Source organism: Gastrolobium bilobum, unplaced genomic scaffold (genome assembly GCF_033153095.1).
Source record: "Gastrolobium bilobum isolate Gb01-03AN ecotype WA unplaced genomic scaffold, APGP_CSIRO_Gbil_v1 utg77849, whole genome shotgun sequence".
Lineage (NCBI taxonomy): Eukaryota > Viridiplantae > Streptophyta > Magnoliopsida > Fabales > Fabaceae > Gastrolobium > Gastrolobium bilobum.
In genome coordinates, this window is record NW_026898063.1 from 1 (window position 1) to 20,702 (window position 20,702).

At 36.7% G+C, this 20,702-nt stretch overlaps 1 protein-coding gene across 1 annotated transcript; it reads right to left on the reverse strand.

The window, feature by feature from the left end:
- Positions 1 to 12,375: 12,375 nt before the first annotated feature.
- Positions 12,376 to 15,605, reverse strand: LOC133312485 (receptor-like protein EIX2). The gene has a single exon (XM_061513684.1). It carries the CDS (start codon positions 15,603 to 15,605, stop codon positions 12,513 to 12,515), a length of 3,093 nt encoding a protein of 1,030 aa, XP_061369668.1. The 3' UTR covers positions 12,376 to 12,512.
- Positions 15,606 to 20,702: the final 5,097 nt, after the last annotated feature.

Consider the following 20,702-nt stretch of genomic DNA (forward strand, 5'->3'; position numbering starts at 1 on the left):
TGATTCGAAGAATTTAAATTTAAAATTGTTAAATTGATTTTCAATTTTAATTGATACTTCATATATAAATTCTCAAAAATCTAAATCAGATGTAAATACTTGTCTCTTCTCTGTTCTCTCTCTCCGTCTCTCCGAATTCATTCTAAGAATTTAAATTAAAAAATATTAAATTAATTGTCAATTTCAATTGATATTGCGTAGTTTCTCAAAATTCAAAATCAGTTATAAATACTTGGTCTAAGTAGATAAATTATCTGTAGTAAGTCCAGTACAACGTCATTTTGAGACCAAAGTTATGATATTTTTGTAATTTTAATTTATTTTAAAATTATTGTAGTCTTTATAATTAAATAATAAATATAGATAATTTATCTGCAGTAACTGCAGAAATATTTTTGTTGTTTATATATTTGTGGAATGATTGTAATCAGTGTATGTCACATATTGACTATGGAAAGAGTGATGCAATATACAGAAGAGAATGTAAAAGCAACGAGATACAGATCTTGCGCAGAAAAGGCAAATATCGACATCAGAAACCAGAATTAGACAATTCAAAATCGAAAGGACAAAAGAAACACGTGTTTGTCATTTTAAATGACATAAAATATTGTCATTTTAAAAGAGATAGACACAAAATAATATTTTTTTATTAAAATTTAAATTAAAAAAAATCACTCACTTACTTCTCTATGATTTTTATTTCTTGTATCTATATCTATTCTAAAATGACATCATTTAAAACGACAAAACATCAAACACTAGCAAAACAGAGTGCATCTCAGAAAATTAGCTCTATTGTCATGCATTATTAAAAAAAAGAAAAAGAAAAAGAAACACTGTCTCTTTCCCCTGTCCTAGTCCATCACTAAAATGGGTAAAGTAAACTTAGAAGTCAACAACCAATCAAACATAAAATAACTACAGATGAACACAATTGTCAACAATATGCAATTACTCATGGACCTGAATGGCAGCCTGAAAATTCTCAATTACGTGCATTACACTCAACACATAAACCTAGATTTCACCGGTTCAAATTGAAAGAAATTAAAATTCCTACCACACCTGTCGTTTTCCCCAGAAACTGAACGGACAAATACCTCCATGGGAATTTGAAAATTGACAAGATCCAAAAACTTTAAATGAATTCCAACCTGTTCTTTTGAACTTCCTCAATGAATAAGGCGTAAAATATGATCCAGTAAAAGTTAGACACTAACGAATAAGGGAAAGGAAGTTGAAAATAAAATAAAAATCGAAACATAGGGAAAGAAGAAAAAGAGCAAGGAATGAAGTTTGGGGAACGTGGTCAATTCGGGAGAAGGGTAAAGTTGGAAAAGAGATGTGCAGGTAACGTCACTTTTATATATGAGAAGATGGTCAATGACTTGTGCAAAAAAAATTGAAGTCATAAAGTAAAACTGATTTTTGTGTTATATTGCGACAAAATTTTTCTTTTACTTCAAGAGACCCATGTTTATCACAAAGAAATTATAACCATCGGATTCATAGAAATTAAATTAACTAGTAAGATTTGATATTAAAATTTTTAGATTAACCATTCAAAATTTTCTTTTAGATATGTCTATCCTGCCCCAAATATATTATTCCTTTACTAGAAATTTAAAAAGAAACTCATGATATTAATTATAAAGTACTGAGTGGAATAAATATAATTATAAGGTGATTTATTTTTTCTCATAATGCACTTGAGTGAATATTGAAATTGTTTTCCCCAACTTTCAAGTGCAATCTCACCACAACACATAGGAAGTTGCTAGCTCCAAATTCACTTAGGGGACGTTTGGTAGATGAAATATTTTTTTACTATGTAAATGCAATTATCAAGAATACGGTAGGAAAGTTAAAAAAAGTTATTTGGTTGATTAAATTTTTACCAGGCAAATTGGGTTAAATTTTGTGAGTCTTTGTGTGATTGCAAGATTTGTGTGCAGAAGAATTGTTTGCTTCAGTAAAACTAACATATCGAAAACCACTTACGTATTCAACTTTTGGCCATGTCTTTTGTAACCCACGAGTTTAGTAAAGCAGATGTAGTTAGAAGAGGGTAATTTTGTCACAAATTTCATCAACTTTTTCCCACTTACCTTTATGCAAATACCACATTGCAAATGGTAAAGTTAAACATCGTTTTGTTTCCTTTTTTCCACACGAACTTGAAAGGCTGGGCAACATAGTTGATTGGGTAAATTTTTATATCTCTTCTACCAAACAAAGACAACATACAATACCAAACTCAGATAAATAGGAATCTGAACCAAAACCCTGAACCAAACACTACCTTAGGGAAGAGTGTAAGACTCCATCAACATACTCGATTCAAGGATATAGAGAAACATTTAGGGTCATGATTATCATTAATCAAATGGAATAATGTAACACCTCCAATTATTAGTTTTCATAATAAGGTTATGTTTGTATCATGTTGCAGAAAACAAGAGTAATTTTCCTCCCGATTAGGCAAAGGAGAGAGAGAAAGTGAGATAAGAAAAGTAAAAAAAAAAAAAAACTTGTGGGGCCCATGATTTCATTGTGTGTGCAGGTAACTACAGTAATTTTCCTGTAACATTATCTTTACATTTCCCTTCATAATACATAACATTGTAACTTTGCATTTGGCGAAATTAAGTACAGACGTAGAAATACGAGGAATATATACGAGAAATATATAACATTGTAATTTTTTTAAACACCATATACATTTACTTTCATTGAACATACATGATACAATCAGTAATTTAATACAATGCGATGACCTCCTAAAATGGGGCATTTATCTAATACGAGAAATATTCATCATAAAATACGATCCCTCGTAGATAGTTACATAATCAATTGCATCAAAAAATATTTTACCAATTTAATATAAAAATGATAATTTTCAATATGACCCGAATATGATATGAATTTTTGTGTCAATTAGAATTTATATTCGAGTTATATTCATGTTGACCAAAAAGAGACCCAAAATAAATTGTGTTGTGTTGGTGATAGGATTATTTGTATTTGAGTCATATTCCTTAAACTCATTTGAATTAAATTTATACTCACTCACCCACTTTGAGTCATGTCTAAACAATCATTCATGTCTAAACAAGTCTGCTCATATCAAGGGTTTCACACAAATTATAGTTGTTCATGTTTATGTTTCTGTTCGTAATGTGAGTATATTCATATTCATGTCGTCCTAAACATGAACCACCGATCCAAATCACCACCCTTAGACTTAAATATATGCAAATGAACATTATAATTGGTCAATTACCCTAAGGTACACCTACTACTATCATTATAGTCTTCAAAGTGCAAATATAAGGCCCCTGTACTATTAGTGGCTTAAAACTTAAAAAGATTTCAATATGGCGTTTACATTTCTGCAACTGTTGTACTTGCAGCAATCAAATACTTTCCATATATATACTTGAAAGGATTAAATGCGGGGAATCATAACCATAGAAATGATGAAAGCATTAAATGTGGAAAATCATAACCATATACATGTCGTTGTTGTACGTAAAACGGCTGCAGAAATGATTTTACCTTTCAATATATATATATATATATATATATGGTTCGTTTTTTCTGCAATTATTGCATATAAGTTATCTGCAGCAAACCCAATACGACATCGTTTTGAGGCGGAAATCATGCTATTTTTGTAATTTTAATTTATTTCAGGGTTATTATAGTCTTTATAATTATAATTTTTTAATCTTTCAATCCAAAAACGACGTCGTTTTGAGAATAAATGCAAATAACTTATCTGCAGTAACTGCAGAAGTATTTTTCTGATATATATATATATATATATATATATATATATATATGAAAACACCCCTACCTAAAAAGAAATTAATCCCATGTGGTGTGTTTCAGTCGTATTGTCACATATGAAAAACTGATCATGGCTTAATAATCATTAATATGTTGGGTATAACTCATACTTCGCATGCTGATGAGGCCCCTAGTTGTCGGGGTCAACAGAAAGGCAACTGGGGTCCCGCTCCAAGGTGAGCCGGCGGGGGTCTGGGGGAGGTGAATATATTTTCCTTGAAAACCGAGTAACTTGTAACGAGTGACAATGAGATGAATATAGTACAGACAAGCTGGACGTAGCCTAAATTGGGTGAACCAGGGTAAATCTCTGTGTCTATTCTCTCTCTCTCTCTCTTTTCTCTTTTCGTTTGCGATTTGTGTGATTGTCGATTTCCAACATTTGGTAGCAAGAGCTTTGGTTCTGCGATAGGGGTTCCTGTGACAGATTGGAGTTTCGCGATTTGGGATTTTTTCTTGGCATAGAGAAAATTGCGAAATTGATCTGGAGAGGATGTCGACTGGCCAATCACGGATCAAGGTTGAAAAGTTCGGAGGAAAAGGGTTCGAGTTATGGAAGCTGAAGATGGAAGCTTTGGTCGTTGATAGGGAGGTATGGTACATGATCAAAGATGAGAAGCCATCGGTACCAACGAAACCTGTCGGTGATGTAACGTCAGGTGAAGGCGAGTCGAAGGAGTTGAAGGCGTGGACCAGAGACGATTGAAAGGTGCGAAGCCTGATCTAGTTATGCCTAACAGATAACGTTCTGGTGAACTTAACTTCTGAGAAGACCGCGAAGGATCTCTGGACGAAGTTGGAAGGTCTCTATCAAAGCAAGTCACTCGTGAACAAGTTGTTCCTGTGAAGGAGGCTATATAATCTGCGGATGAGCGAAGGTGATTCTTTCTCTGCTCATTTAAATGAATTTAATACTATTTGTGCGCAACTTTCTTTTATAGACATTATCCTGGATGAGGAAGACAAAGCTTGCACCTTGTTGTGTTCACTGCCCAACTCTTGGGAGCACATCATTGTGTCAATTGGTACTGGTGTTAATAAACTGTCGTTCGAGACTGTTGTTGCTGCCTTATTGTCTGAGGAATGAGAGGTAGATCGAGGGGACGTTCAAAGTCCCGTGATAAATCTGAAAAATCTGAAATAAGGTGCTGGAGGTGCAAACAGGTTGGATATTTTAGAAGAAATTGTAGAAGCAAAAGCGTAGGTCCTGAGAAGCGGGATGATTCACAACCTTCTGCTTCGGATACAAAGAAGGATGATGATGATAATACAGGGGACCTGTACATAGCGTTTGACAGTCATAGTGATTGCAATGACTGGATTATTGACACTGGAGCATCGTTTCATATGACACCTCATAGGGAGTGGTTCTGCACCTATGAATCATATTTTGGCGGTACAGTTAGAATAGGAGATGACACGACTCATGCTATTGTGGGCCGTGGGAAGGTAAAGCTGAAGATGAGTGACAGGACAGTCAAGAATCTGCCGGGCGTGATGCATATTCCGGGGCTTACCAGAAATCTGATCTCCGTTGGTAGTATAGTAGATGCTGGTATTAATTTTAGCAGTGACAAGTATTCTTGCAAGCTGACTCGAGGAGCTTTGGTTATTGCAAGGGAAAAGCGCCATGGTAAATTCTGGAAATTGTTGGGTAGCACAGTATTCAGTGGTGAAAGCTATGTTTCAGAACAGGCGGAAGAGGACACTGCTATGTTATGGCATAGGAGGCTGGGGCATATTGGAGGAAAAAGGTCTGGAGATTCTAACATCAAAGAAGCTGGTGGATGGAATTTCGAGCTGCTCTATGGGGTTTGGATTTTGCGAGCATTGCCTGCAAGGGAAGAAAAATCGGGTATCTTTTGATTCCATAAGAGGAAGAGCTGAGGGGATTCAGGACCTGATACGTGTTTGGCCCCACACCTATAGCATCACATGGAAAATCAGGGTATTATGTTTCTTTTACTGATGATTTTTCAAGATATGTGTGGTTATATTTCTTGCGCAGCAAGAATGAAGTGTTTGATAAGTTCCGCGAGTTTAAGGCTTTGGTGGAAAATCAGTTTGATCGAAAAATCAAGGTGCTGATAACTGACAATGGAGGGGAGTTCTGTTCAACAAAATTTGATCAGTTTTGTGTGAGCAATGGAATTACAAGGCAGAAGACTACGTCCTACTCACCTCAACAGAATGGGGTGGCAGAGAGGTTGAATCGATCTCTCATGGAGAAAGCACGAAGTATGCTGAGCGGTGCAGGCTTGGCAGCTGAGTTCTGCACAGAGGCAGTGGCTACTGCTTGTTATTTGAAGAACATATCTCTTACATTGACCTTGAAGGAGAAGACTCTGTATGAAGCACTATTTGGAAAAAGGCCAGACGTATCTCATGTCAGAGTGTTTGGCTGTGAAGCATATATGCACGTACCCAAGGAGAAAAGAAGCAAGCTTGACAGTAAATCTGAAAAGTGTATCTTTATTTGGTACAAGGATGGCGTCAAAGGTTATAAGTTGTGGAATCCGGATACTAGAAGTGTAACTTACAACAGAGATGTTGTATTTAGGGAATCTAAGTTGAATTAAATTTTTCCTAAAGCTCCTGAAAAGTCATAGACAGTGGAGTTGGATATGGGTTTGAAAGAGGATACATTAAACTCACAGGTTGAATTGGTAAATTTGAATTCTGAAGCTGCTGAATATAACGAGGTAGAGGATGAATTTTCTGAAACCGAGGCTGAGGTTGAAGCACCAGTGCTGAGGAGATCCACGAGGGAAAGAAGACCATCTGAGAGGTATACACCTGAAAATTATATCCTGTGTGCTAGTGATGATGTTTGTGCATTTAGTATTACAGGTGATGATCCGAGCACTGTAAAACAAGCTAGAAGCTCGGAGGATGCCAAATAGTGGGAGGAAGCTATGAAAGAAAAGATGAAGTCTCTGATGAAAAATCAAAATTGGAGTTTGGTGAATCTACCTGCAGACTGAAAAGAAATTGGTTGCAAGTGGGTGTTCAAGAAGAACGTTGGTGCCAATGGGGAGATTGAGCGCTACAAGGCTCGATTGGTTGCAAAGGGATATTCACAGACATAAGGGGTTGATTATGGTGAGGTGTTTTCACCTGTTGCAAAGTTAAATTCCATAAGGCTGGTTTTATCTGTAGCAGCTGCATATGACTTAGAGGTGGAGCAGCTGGATGTGAAGACGGCTTTTCTTCATGGTGATTTGGAGGATGTTATTTTCATGAAACAACCAGAGGGGTTTATAGCAAAAGGAAAAGAGGAGCTAGTCTGCAAGTTGAATAAATCTCTGTATGGCCTGAAGCAGTCCCCGAGGAAGTGGTACATGAAGTTCGACACTTATATGGTGAAGCTTGGCTTTGACTGCTGTGATGCTGATCACTGTGTTTATGTGAAAAGGTTAGAAGGTGACTTTGTTATTCTAACTTTGTATGTTGACGACATGTTCCTCGTTGAAAATAGTTTGAAGATGATCAGCACTGTTAAAGGACTGCTAGCAAAGCAGTTTGAAATGAAAGATTTAGGCGCTGCAAATGTGATCTTGGGTATGCAGATTAAGAGGGAGCGTGACAAAGGAAGATTATGGTTAAGTCAGCAGAAGTATATAGAGGATGTTCTGAAGAAATTCAATATGACTGACTGCAAGCTTGTGTTGACTCCCATGTCTACTGGTTCTAAGTTATCGGCTGACCAGTGTCCCAAGACTGAAGAAGAAAAAGAGATGGCGTCAGTTTCTTATGCTAGTGCAGTTGGGAGTCTGATGTATGCGATGATTTGTACTCGAACTGATATTGCTCAAGCAGTGGGAGTATTGAGCAGGTATATGTCCAAGCCAGGAAAGGAGCATTGGACGGCTGTGAAGCGTGTGTTCCACTATCTTCGTGGTACGTCTGACCTTGGGTTATGCTATGAAGGCGTGAAGGGCTCAAGGGGACAGGCATTATTAGAATTGAGATGCTTTGTGGATGCTGATTGGAGAGGTGACTTTGATAGTAGAAGGTCTACAAGTGGATATGTTGTTTCATCATTCGGCGGAGATATCAGTTGGATGAGTAAGAGGCAGAGCACTGTTGCATTATCTACTATAAAGGCTGAGTACATGGCCTTGTCACATGCTGTTAAGGAAGCTATTTGGTTACGGAGGTTGTGCAAAGAGCTTGGCTTTGACAAGGAAAGATGATCGTTGGGTGTGACAGTCAAAGCGCCATTTTTCTTGGCTAAGAACCCAGGTTTCCATGCGAGGACCAAGCATATCGGCATACAATACCACTTCATGAGAGAGAAGATTGAAGACAAAGTTGTATTGCTAGAGAAGGTTGACACAAAGGTCAACAATGCAGATTTTCCGACCAAGGCAGTGACTTTAGAGAAGTTTGAATGGTGTACAGCTGCATTGGGATTGAAGAAACATGCGAATCATTCACCAAGTGGGAGAATGTTGGGTATTGCTCATACTTCGCATGCTGATGAAGCCCCTAGTTGTCGGAGTCAGCAGAAAGGCAACTGAGGTCCCGCTCCCAGGTGAGCGGACGGGGGTCCGGGGGAGGTGAATATCTTTGTAAACCGAGTGACTTGTAACGAGTGACAGTGAGGTGAATATAGTACAGACAAGTTGGATGTAGCCTAAATTGGGTGAATCAGAGTCAATCTCTGTGTCTATTCTCTCTCCTCTTTTCTCTTTTCATTTGCGATTTGTGTGATTGTCGATTTCCAACATAATATACCAATTTGAACAATAATATACAGCCATCAATCGTGCACCACAAATACATATGAGAATGTACAGATTAAATATGAAAATTCCCTTACCGTCATGCTTTGATATAAATTAACGCTATAATAGAAATAAGCTCAATTGTACGTATATTAAGGAAATTGTAAGATTACATGGGACACCGTTAAGCAACATTTTAAATAGAGATACTATGTTCGCTTCTAGGTTCTATGAAACTTTATAGAAGACATTTGGAATTATGCTTTATTTTAGTATTATATATCATCCACAAATAAATGGGCAGACAATAATAATTCAAATTCCAAAAGATATATTTAGAGTTTGTGTGCTAGAAGAAAAAAAAAAAAAAAAGTCGAAATAGATATGTCTATCTCTAATAGAATTTGTGTATAATAGCAACAATCATTTTAGTATTCGGATGACACCCTATAAAACACTTGTGAGTGGTCGGTGTGTTACTTGTGTGGAGGGTGTACGTGTTCAAATTGTGCATATGAGTTAACATATATTGTATCATGCATGGGGTTTATGCATTTGCACAATAGAGATATTACCACAAGTTATCAGCATCCCGGGCTGCTCTTTCATAACAACCACTCATGTTTGCAACTCTTGATTCTCGGTGGATATATTGGTGACTTGTTCTCTTATATGATTATACTCGGCAAAAAAAAATTTATTTATTGTAATTTAATTAAATAATTACGTAAATATGATAGTATGGGGAATATTTACGCATCGATTGCACACTGTGACGCCCCTTTTGGGTGTCACATGTGACGCTCCACTGGGGCGTCTCTCATGAAGGGGAAGACGCCCAAATGGGACGTCTCTCATGAGGTGGTGACATGTGTCACTTGTTTTTCCAAAAAAAAATTTAATTTAATCATAAAATTTCTAAATGCCATAACTTTTGACTTGAGTATACAAATCAGGAAATTCTTTTTTTGATTCCACATAACTTTTCGAGATCTACACAATGACATCTCATTTGATATATTTTATTTCTCACCAACATAATTTAAATTTAAATCAGGTAATCCTTCTTCCTTAGATATTTAGAATATTTATTTAATTATTTCTCTTACTAATACAGATTTTTCAAATTGATTTTTGAGTTTAAATCACAAATCAAATCTTTATTTTGTTTTCCTTATAATAATAATTTTTTTATTTTGAATTTAAATCACAAACCAAAATTTTGTTATAATAAAGAAAAAGATTATAAAAAAAATTTAAATCACAAATCAAATTTTTTTTTATTATATCACAAATCCAGAACTGAGAGGCTTTTGGGTTTAACCGCTCTTATAATACCATTCTTGCAAATTAAAATTGTGTTTGTGAGAAATAAATTATGTCGAATGAGATGTCATTGCGTAGATCTCGAAAAGTTATGTTGAATCAAAAAAAGAATTACTTGATTTGGATACTCGAGTCAAAAGTTATGGCCTTTAGAAGTTTTATGATTAAATTAAATTTTTGTTTGGAAAAACAAGTGACACGTGTCACCACCTCATGAGAGACGCCTCAGTGGGGCGTCACAGTGTGCAATAGATGCGTAAATATTTCTCAAACTGTGATATTTGCGTAATTATTTAATTAAATTACAATAAATAAATTTTTTTTGCCGATTATACTCATATACAAAGACTCCTTGACACGAGTTAGCAATATTTGCAAGGCCTTGTATTTATTCCACATATGTAAAATGTATAACAAAAAAGATTAATAAATTAATTTCAAGATACTCTGATAAATAATTTATTTTTTTTAATAATTATGGTAATTACTCTATTTATTTTATTACTATCATTATTAACTATAAATTTTATAATTATGTGCTAATTATAAATTTGTGATTTTTTACATAATAATAAGTTATAATTAATTAATAATATGCATTGCTTAGGTCTTTATTATTACTTTGACAACAAAGAAAACTAGTTAGGCATAGTAAAAACAAAAATACAATAATTGATAAGAAATTTCTCAAACTCCATTGATATGAAGGTGTACTGAATCTTCAAGAATTTCAGCTTAATCTTGTCTTTGACTCGTATTTGGCTCTGAAGCATAAAAAGCTGAGCAATTTTGTGTGTTGGAGCATGCTCTTTTGGAAGAAAATTCTCATTTTACTGCGCTGATTAGTGCTTTAGGGCACTCTTTTAATAACCTAAGTGGTTGATTCGCTCCTTTTTACTTACTCTCCAAGTCCCTTTAGATTCATCATTGCTCTTTTTCAACTCACTTTACCTTCAAAAACAACAAAAATTAATCAAATATGTTAGGGGAACATGGTTAATGATTGCTAGCTAAACAACTCAAAGTTTTCATGTTTTTGCCTTGACATGACAATTAATTATTATAATCTATCTTATAAAACATGACAACCAATGAGTTTGTGTTTTTTCATAAACAATAACTCCACTAAAATGCAAAAGGAAGTTATTAATTCCGTCTCAATTAGGGATAGATTATTTTTCATCCGAGATAGGGACAGATTATCCATCCATATTAGGGATGGATTTAGAGACAAATTTTAGAAAGGAAAAATATTCCTTCCCTAATTATGTTATAAACGAGGACGGACAATATTCCGTCCCTAAATCCATTCCAAATAGGAACAAAATATTTTTCTATCTCAAAATTCGTCCTTATTAAAGATATAACTTATTTCATCGCTAATTCTGTCTCAAATAGAGACGAGTTATTTTTTTCATCTCTAAATTTGTCCAATTAGAGACAGAATATTTTTCGTCCCAAAATCACTTTAAAGTTCTATAATCAAGGATAAATTGAATTAGAACACCCTCAATTACAAATCAATTCAAAATTTAAATTCTTAAAAATAAGAAAAATAAATAAAAATAAAGATAACAATATTTGCCTCTTAAAAATAAAGAAAACTTCAAAAAATGAAGATAATTAATTAAAATTTAATCATTCAAAACATATTTCAAATCATACGAAATTTGTTGTTTTTTTTTTCAGAACAAATTAAAATCTTATTTGTTGCTTCATTTGAATTTGGATTTGGTTGTAATATGTTAGATTTCAAATTATTTCTTTGAACACACGAGCCATACTTAATGGGCAATAATTATATTTGACTCCAAACTTCTCCAATCAATATAATTGGTTGTACCATATGCAATGAGTTAACTATAAGTGTATTAATTAAAAATAGATTATAATTGAAAAAAATTTAATACGATTTTCATGTTTCTAATTTTTTTAATAATTTAACTAACTCTTCAATTAGATTTTTACTGATTATAAAATCATAACTAATTTTTTAACTTTTATAATTATGAACATCCCTTTATATTTTAAAAATGAAAAAATGTATAAAATTGTATTAAAAAAATTGAATTACTAACAATTATTTAAAATTCTAGCATTACTTGATTTTTTACAGGAAAAAAAAAAACTATAGGGCTATACAAAGTCTTATTTAACTAGTATTTACTAAAAAAATCAAAGCGTTAAATTTTTCACCCATGTTAAAAATTTTATTGATTAAAAAAAGAGTTTACTATAAGCATTAGTTAATAATAAATATCATTATTTTAGAATATAATAAGAAGCGAATTTGTATGGGCGATGGCCTTGACGATATGCAGATAATAAAACGAATTTATGAGTGCAGGTAAGTTTATGGCACTGTGAGTGGATTGTGCTTCAGGGTTAGGAAGAAGAAGCAAATCATGCTAAAATAAGCTTTAATTCAAGAACTAATATATATACTGAGAATCGACCACAAACAAAGCATTACTACAAGTAGCATTACTAGCTTTCACTTAGATTAGAAGTGAAGCAATTTATGAGCAAGCAAAACAAACTTGAAATATTCACAGGGGCATAAAACAGACACACAATATGTATAAAGACAATGAGTCATTAATCAACAGGGTTTCCCACACACCTTTTCCTCAACCTTGCTAACTCTACTGCAATTTTTACACGTATCCTCTGCACTGCCTCATCAATGTATCCAAAGTAAGCTTGCCTCCATTTCTTCTTCAACAATAAAATTCCAACCACATTCCAAAACCCACAAGCAAATCCAACTGCTATGACAAAGTAAAACCAGAATTTCTCTGACCGATCCTGTTTGTCATCTTCATCTTCATCTCCATTGCCATTTGTCTCATCTTTACCAGCATCACAAGGTTTTGACAGTGGAGCCCCACAGAGAAATGGGTTGCCAACATAAATAAATGAATCATCAAGGGTTGAAAATTGATTTCCTTGTGGAATCGGTCCAGAAAGGTTGTTGTAGGACAAGTTTAAGTGACTTAGAAAAGTTAAACGAGACATGTCATTTGGAATTGTGCCTGAAAGTTGATCATGAGAGACATCAAAAGATTCCAGTGACTTCAAGTCCCCTATCCTTGTAGGAATTTCTCCTGACAGATGATTGTGTGAAAGGTTTAGGCCTTGCAATGCTGTAAGAAGAGTTATTCCTTCAGGGATAGATCCACTCAAACTGTTATTTGACAAGTCCATGTTGGCTACCAGTTTTAAATTTCTGGTATATTCAAGTTCTGTTCCTTTTATGATCTGTCTGACAGCTTGTTCATACCATTCAAAGAACCTTGGCTCTCCAGGAGTAAGGACAACAGCAGGTTGCTTTCCTAATATCATTCCTGTGAGATTTCCAATGCACTGAGGGATTGTACCCCTCAACATGTTGTTGGAAAGGTCCAATATTTGCATTGCAGGAAGTTGGCATATTTGTGAAGGAATGTTTCCGTGGAACTTATTCAGTCGTAGCCTGAGGATATGCAATGAGGAAAAGATGTCCCCTATCCATGAAGGTATAATCCCTGACATTTGATTCTCTCCAAGATCTAAAATTAACAGTTGCTTTAAGTTTCTCAAAAAAGATGGAAACTCCCCCTGAAGACTGTTATTGTTCAAATGCAACCATACCAAAGTGGAAAGATTACCAAATGAGCTTGGAATAACACCAGATAATTTGTTGGAGGACAAATTTATCCCATTCAATCTTTGAGTAGAACTCCAACAATTGGGAATTTTGCCAAATAATATGTTGCCCGAAAGGTCAAGATTGTACAAGGAGTTTATTTTGCACAAAGAATTTGGAATGGAATCATTTAGAAGGTTATCTCCAAGAAGCAACTGAGAAACATTGGGCAATCTATCAGCAATGTTTTGTGGAATAGACCCAGTGATATGGTTATTGGTGAGGTTCAAGTAAACCAGTTTCTTAGGAAATCTTATTTCAGAAATCATACCCTCCAAATTATTGAGAGACATGTCTAAGTTGACCAGATTCAGAAGTTGACCAAGACTATGTGGAATGTTCCCATGTAAATTATTTTGACTAAGATACAGGGTGCTCAACTTTGAAAGTTGGCCAAGATATTCAGGAATTGTACCATTCAGAGGGTTTCTTGAAAGATCGAGGTTTTCTAGGCTTACAAGTTGCTCAATACTCCTAGGAATAACACCATGAAAATGATTAGAAGAAAGAAGTAAGGTCTTTAGATTGACAAGTTGTCCAATACAATTAGGAAGAGACCCTGTCAAGTTATTATTGTTAAGAAGCAAATACTCTAGACTGACAAGGGTTGTTATACTACAAGGAAGAACCCCAACCAACTTATTATTAGAAATATCTAATTGAGTTAGATTTTTCAGTTGTCCTATAGAGTCTGGAATAGATCCATTCAAACGATTTTCAGCAATGTTCAGATATTCCAAGTTCGACAATTTTCCAAAAGATGGTGGAATAGAACCATAGAATAAATTGGACTCAAGAGCCAGGACAAGTAGATTTTCAAATTTACCCAACCATGTTGGCAACGAACCATTGAATTCATTGTTACTCAAATCCAGTTCCTCTAAATCATACCTAATGCAGCCAGATTGTAAATAGCCAACGAGTGCATCTCCTTGAATCTTGTTTCCTGACATATCTAGCAATAGAAGATGACAAAGATTTCCCAACATTGATATTAGAGAACCCTCGATATGATTTACATGATTCCCTGAAATATTGAGGGACAGAAGACCCTTCATTCCACCTAACCACGACGGCACAGAACCAATATTGTTTTGGGAAAGGTCAAGTATTGTCAAGGAAGTCAGATTTTGAAAAGCAGATGGAACTGAACTCAGGTTGTTGTCAGAAAGGAAAATAGTTTGAATGGAAGTCATGTTTATAAAAAAATCAAGATGTGGAGCTTCAAGTCCATTCTCTGCGAGATTGAGGACTTGAAGTCTAGAAAGATTTGTGGAACTGACAAGTTGAGGATGACTGTGCACCTTGCTAATGCTGCAATTCATCAAGTCTAATTGTAACAAAGAAGGAAGCATGTGAAGTACCTGGAATAAATTTTGAGCCTTCCCCAGATATACATCAGTCATGTAAAGGTTTTGGAGAGATGAAAGTTTTGAAACCCAATAGATGTCATCAGAATATAAAAGAGAATTGAAGCTGAGATCAAGAAGGGACAATTTTGTCAGGTTCCCAAGATTGTTCGGGATCCTCCCACTCAAATGGGCATCAGAGAGAGAAAGGAATTGCAACTGCTTCAAAGAATGGATGAACATTGGTATAGGGCTATCATTAAAACTGTTTCCACTCAAGTCCAAATAATTGAGATATTTGAACTGTGACAGAGAAGGATGAAAATGTTGTGCTACAAGCTTATTTTTGGAGAAGGAACAGTTTGATTGAAAATCTTGGTCTTTAGGTGGGTAACAAGGATTCCTAAGGTCAAGCTTAACAACATGTCCTGTAAAGTTGCTACAACCTATACCTTTCCATTGACAACAATCATTTCCTTCCCAAGAGGAAAGCCTGAATGATTGATCTTGGAAGCTTCCTTTGAGCTTGAGAAGAGCTTGCCTCTCTTCTTCCATGCAGGTAACGGATGGATGGCCACAGGAACATAAAACTGCAAACGAAGTCAAAAGGAAAACAACAACAAAAGCAAAAGCAAAAATTTGGTATCTTGCCATGTCTGCGGAAAAGTGTCTGAATCGCCAACCAGTAGTAAGCCGGGGCTAATGACAACAAACCCGAGTTTTGTAACAACTATGACTCCACGAACCATAGATAAATAGGCATCAAAATGTATTACGTGTAATTAAGTGCACTTTGTGGACTCATTGACCATTTTAATATTTTTATAAGGGGTATTAGAGTTGTAACCAGTGTTTTAAAATCCTATCCTGCCTCCGGTTGATCCGAGTTAATTGGGGTTAATCCTCACCCCTCCCTTTTGAGAGTTGAGCTCACAAGTTGGATCCTATATGTACATCGACCCCTCTGACCCCCAAAACTTAATCGGATTTTAGTGACTCCCGAATTATAGGGGTCACTATATTTTTTTTTTAATTCCATGAAACAACCTCGTTTTATTAAAAAAATAAAAAATAAAAATGCTTGCAAACCTAAATCTAATTGTTCTCTTCTCTCCCAGTGACCTATTTGTCTTCAGTCTTCACCTCGCAGGCATGAATCTTCTAGAAAAGGTAAGAATTTTATCTATTCAAATGAAATTCTTACAGTCGTCGATGGAAAACAAAAACTCATTCTTACTTCCTTTAAATTTTCCTTTGTCAGGGACCTTCTCCAAAGAGGGCAGAACCGAGTCAGCGTATTGATCTCATTAGAATATAAGTTTTGTACTTTGGAATCTTAATACTTTAATTAGGTTGTGTAATATTGACTTGTGGTTGTAATTAATGATATATGTTAAGTATATTTTGAATCTTTGATGATTGGTGGTTTATTTTTTAATATTTTTATATATGATATATATATTTATATTTTTTTAATATATAAAATCGGGTCAGCATAGTGATCCTGTGACCTCCCGTTGAACCCGTGACTCCATGACCCTTGATCTCGGCCGGGTCGGATTTTTAAACACTAGTTCTAATAAAATTTTAATTGGGGGAGAGTCAATGTCACAACCAATCATTTTTTTTCTTTTTTATTTAAAAAAACTGAGTGTGATGTGGTGTTTGATAAAGGGTTTATTTTTAGATTCCCATAAAAGTGCGAGTGGTAATTCAATTTATTCATGTTTGATAATAATTTTCTAAAAAATTTCCTTGAAAGTTCATTTTCCTTGGATTTTATTTTATGTGTAAAATGTAAATCAAAATACCACCCAGAGGGCGATATTCTCACTCTTTTAGGAAAATAAAAAATTAGATGTGAAAATTATAACAAAAATCTCAATAACATTTTGGCCTTCTAAATAACTTTTTGGTAATATTTCTGATAAATTCATTCTTCTTTATCAAACATCCCTGAAAAACAAAATCAAGTGAACATTTATAGAACAGTGTCACGTGTTACAATCTTGTCCACCTAATCACACCGTATTATTGTAAGTCCATCCAAGCTTTGCCACAACTTGTAAAAAAAAATATTCAAAGTTGTCCCACGGGAGTAAGGTTAGCAAAACGGGCTAACCCAACTTGACTTGGCCCAACCCACGTGCATCTCGAAAAAAACAAGCGAGGTTAGGGTTGGCTCAAAAAATAAAACGAGTCAGAAAACTCAACCTAACTCCACCCGAGTCAGGTTAGGGTTGGCTTGCGAGTTGGGTCAAAAATATGACTCATGGGTTTGTTTGAAAAAATAGCTCGCGGGTTGGCTCATTTTCATCCTATTTAAATGAACATGTAGTATTAATGCTCCAACCATGTGGCTTCCATCAGCTTAAACAAAGGGTTACATAATGAGGAGTAAATGCAAAATATTTTAGTTTCGAATTTTCTTCACAACAAATTTGCACCAACATCGAGAAACAATTAGAATCACTTGCTACTAAGTGGGTAAGATATTTGAACCAAATAGAGCCAGCACAACCTAACAATACAAAAATGACAGTGATGTAAGAAGATTAGGGACTTAGGTTTAGAGAAGGAAGAAAGACGATGACAGCATGTTTGAATTTTGTCCATATTTGTATATTATATTTTGTATTTTTTATTAAAAAAAACTCAACCCGCAAGCCAAGCTGTTTGACCCCCAGGTTGGCTCATTTTTTCCCGAGTTGGCAGCTCATTTTTACCAAACCAACCTAACTCATTTTTTGACGGATTACGAGCCAACCCGACGGGTTGGCTCCTGTTCTGCCTTGTGCAGATGTGTCCGACCGTAGGTCGGGTCTTTATTGTTGGATCTAGGGCTTTCTCTCTAGATACCTATGAATTAGGTATTTGGGGGACAGCGAATCACTACACACTATATGATGGCCGTAGCCTGAAGGTGTGTGTGTGTGCACTGTCATGATTGCATAAAATAGGGTTAGAGAGATCAGTCATACATGTGGTCTTTAGCTCCTATTTATAGAGCTTACCTTTGGGCTTGTATTGATTGGGCTTCATGCCGACATGGGCCCTTCCCAGGTCCATAACAGTTGCCCCCCAGCCCGGTAGACTGAGTCTTCAGGGTGCCGGGATGTCCAAGTCGGGCTGTTGTATGTGCTTTCCGACCCAAACGTTGATCACCTGGCCGTTTTATTGCTTCGTGTAGCGGCTTATAAGCCGAGCTTATGAAACGATCCGAATTTCGAACTTCTCTTGTATTACATTCGGGTTGTCTTGCCGTGATTCAAACCTTCAATCCCGGTTACCGAACTTCAAAGCACAAATTGTTAACAAGGTGCAGCGTGCAGGGAACAATTGCGTTGGCTGCTGACTAATGATTGCTGAAATGTGAGGAACAGTTTCTCTTCCACGTGATGATTGTTTTTTTCCACGTATACTCCTTCAACAAACGCAACGTGTGATATCGTGCGTTCTTCGCCGTTTTAGCATTTATTGCCTCTGAAGCAACGTCCCTCAGTTGTCCTGTCTGTTCTGAAATGACCTTATTGCCCTTGCCTTTTGGTTTTCGTGGGTCCTAACCTTTTGATTTCACTTGCGTTTCTTGCCACTTCCATCATTCAGAAACACACTGCTCAGAGCCACTCACCCCTGTTTACCTTGTTTCTTCGTGACGTTCTTCATCTTCCCTTTTACTTAAGGCTACTCTTCATAGGTAATCTCATAACATCTTCTTCCTCTTTGGCTTATTCTTTCTTTATTTTCGGCTTTGATTGTGAGTTTTGGCTCTGTGATGCTTTTTATTTACTTTGTGTCCATTTGCACATCTTCCGTATTTATTTGCATGTGGCAATTTGAGTCCATATCATGTCATTTTGCTTCTGTCTGACTAAGCTTTTCGCATTTGGTTTCTGTTGCGTGTATAAGATTTACTGCTGCCAGGTCATTTCCTGCGTGTTCTTTCTTGAAACTCTTCCTGGTATGGATGAGAGGAATTTTACTGTTCAATCAAAACCCACCTGCCCTCGCGTGTTTGGCCGTATCGATGAGATTGACGCCGAGGAGAAGGAACGGCTTGCAACAGAAGAGGAAAGGTTCATCCAGAGTTTATCTCCTGGTCCTAGGTTCTGGCTGTATGGCAAGCCTCGAACCGAGGAGGAGACTCAAGCTGCTTTACTGGGCAGCTACCGAGGTAGTGAAAGTAGAGGGGCCTCCTCGTCTTCCCCTCCCATCCGTGGTCGTGGAAAGGGTCTTCGAGGAAGGCGGGTCTCATCTCGCCTGTCAATCCGAGGCCAAAGTCGGGGCCATTATCGTAACCTAGGCAATTCGGCCAGGCAAGTTAACTCTTCTCGCCCTTCATCTTCCACCCCGGATACCATCTTTACCCTCGTTCCTTCTACTTCGAACCCAGGAGTGTCTTATGTCCCCTGTGTTAGAAATCCAGAGCCTTGTTTCAATTGTGTCTATCTTAGTGCCCAGTTTGTCGAAAAAGGAAATGACTTCATGGCCGACCTAGTTTTGGGCAGCTGCTCGCATTTTCCAGGATTCTCAACCCCTGCTCTTGTTGTCGGGTCCGACGGTTCCAGCTCTTCCAATTCTAGTTTGTTTAGTTCGGGTACGTATCTTGGTTACGTGCTTTTCTTACTTTTTAATCCTCCCATTTTACTGCTCTAGGTATTTATGGAGTCCCCTTCTACAGAATTAAACACGGACACAACCTCCACCAGTCGAGCCCAGGAAGCCGAGGTGAATCCAACTGAGAAGGGTTCTGCCTCCGTGACCAGCGATCTCTGCACTCAATATCCATGGGTTACAGAGGAAGTTTTGAGATTTGCGTCCGAGATGTCCACTGAGGAGGTATCCGGGCTTCCAATTGGCAACCCGGTCAGTTTTAAATCACCTTCTTCTTGCGCCAACCCAGATTCACCCCAATGGTTGGGCTTACATTGTTGCTTTTGAACAGTTGTGCCACTCTTTGTCCTTGCCATGCACTGTCCCTTTGTTCATGTACTTTTTTACCATTTATACCCCGCGAATCGGATCGGAGCCTCCTAAACTTAAGGGGTGGAGTAGCATTCGAGGTCGGTCTAGTAAACCCCCTCGGAAGCTGTTTTCCGTATACAGCGACTCTTTCAAGGGCTTCAAAGCCTATTTCTTTAAGGTGATGGACGAGGTGGGGGAGAAGTCGTGGTTCATTGGTGAAGATTGGGAACCTATCTTTCCCCTCTATTGGTCTCAGGATCATCACCTTCGCAGACCTGCCGATTTCAAGCTGAGTTTATCACGAGAAGATAAAGCCAATGCTAAAGCTTTATTGGCCCATGTGGGTTCCAAGGGTCATCTGAGCGCAGCCTCTTTAGTCGCCAAATCTCATTCCAACCCAGAACCCACCAGTATACTTTTATGCTATTAAACCTTTGCTATTTCGATCGTTTTTCTCTTTACTGTTATAACCTTGTTTTTATCTGCAGATTCCGACATGAATTTTGATGAAGAAGAGGAAGGACTGGGTCCACATTACATTTTGTCTTTGACCGGCCAAAACTTTGTTCCACTAGCACCGTCGTCGAAGAGGCCAAGGACGGCCAGCGCGGTTGCTGCCACTTCCACCCTGGCCTTAAATTCTGGCGTTTCCATTCTGGACCTCACTAATGACTGCAATAATATGGAGACTGATGCAAATCCAACTTCTCCGATTTCGGCTAGTGGAGGTGGGACACTTGCCGTGATCACCCTTCCTCGGGGTACCCCTGCTCCCGCCGCTCTCCC

Bases quoted from the DNA above. Each gene is read 5' to 3' on its own strand.
- LOC133312485 (XM_061513684.1), bottom strand. From the start codon at position 15,605: ATGGCAAGATACCAAATTTTTGCTTTTGCTTTTGTTGTTGTTTTCCTT.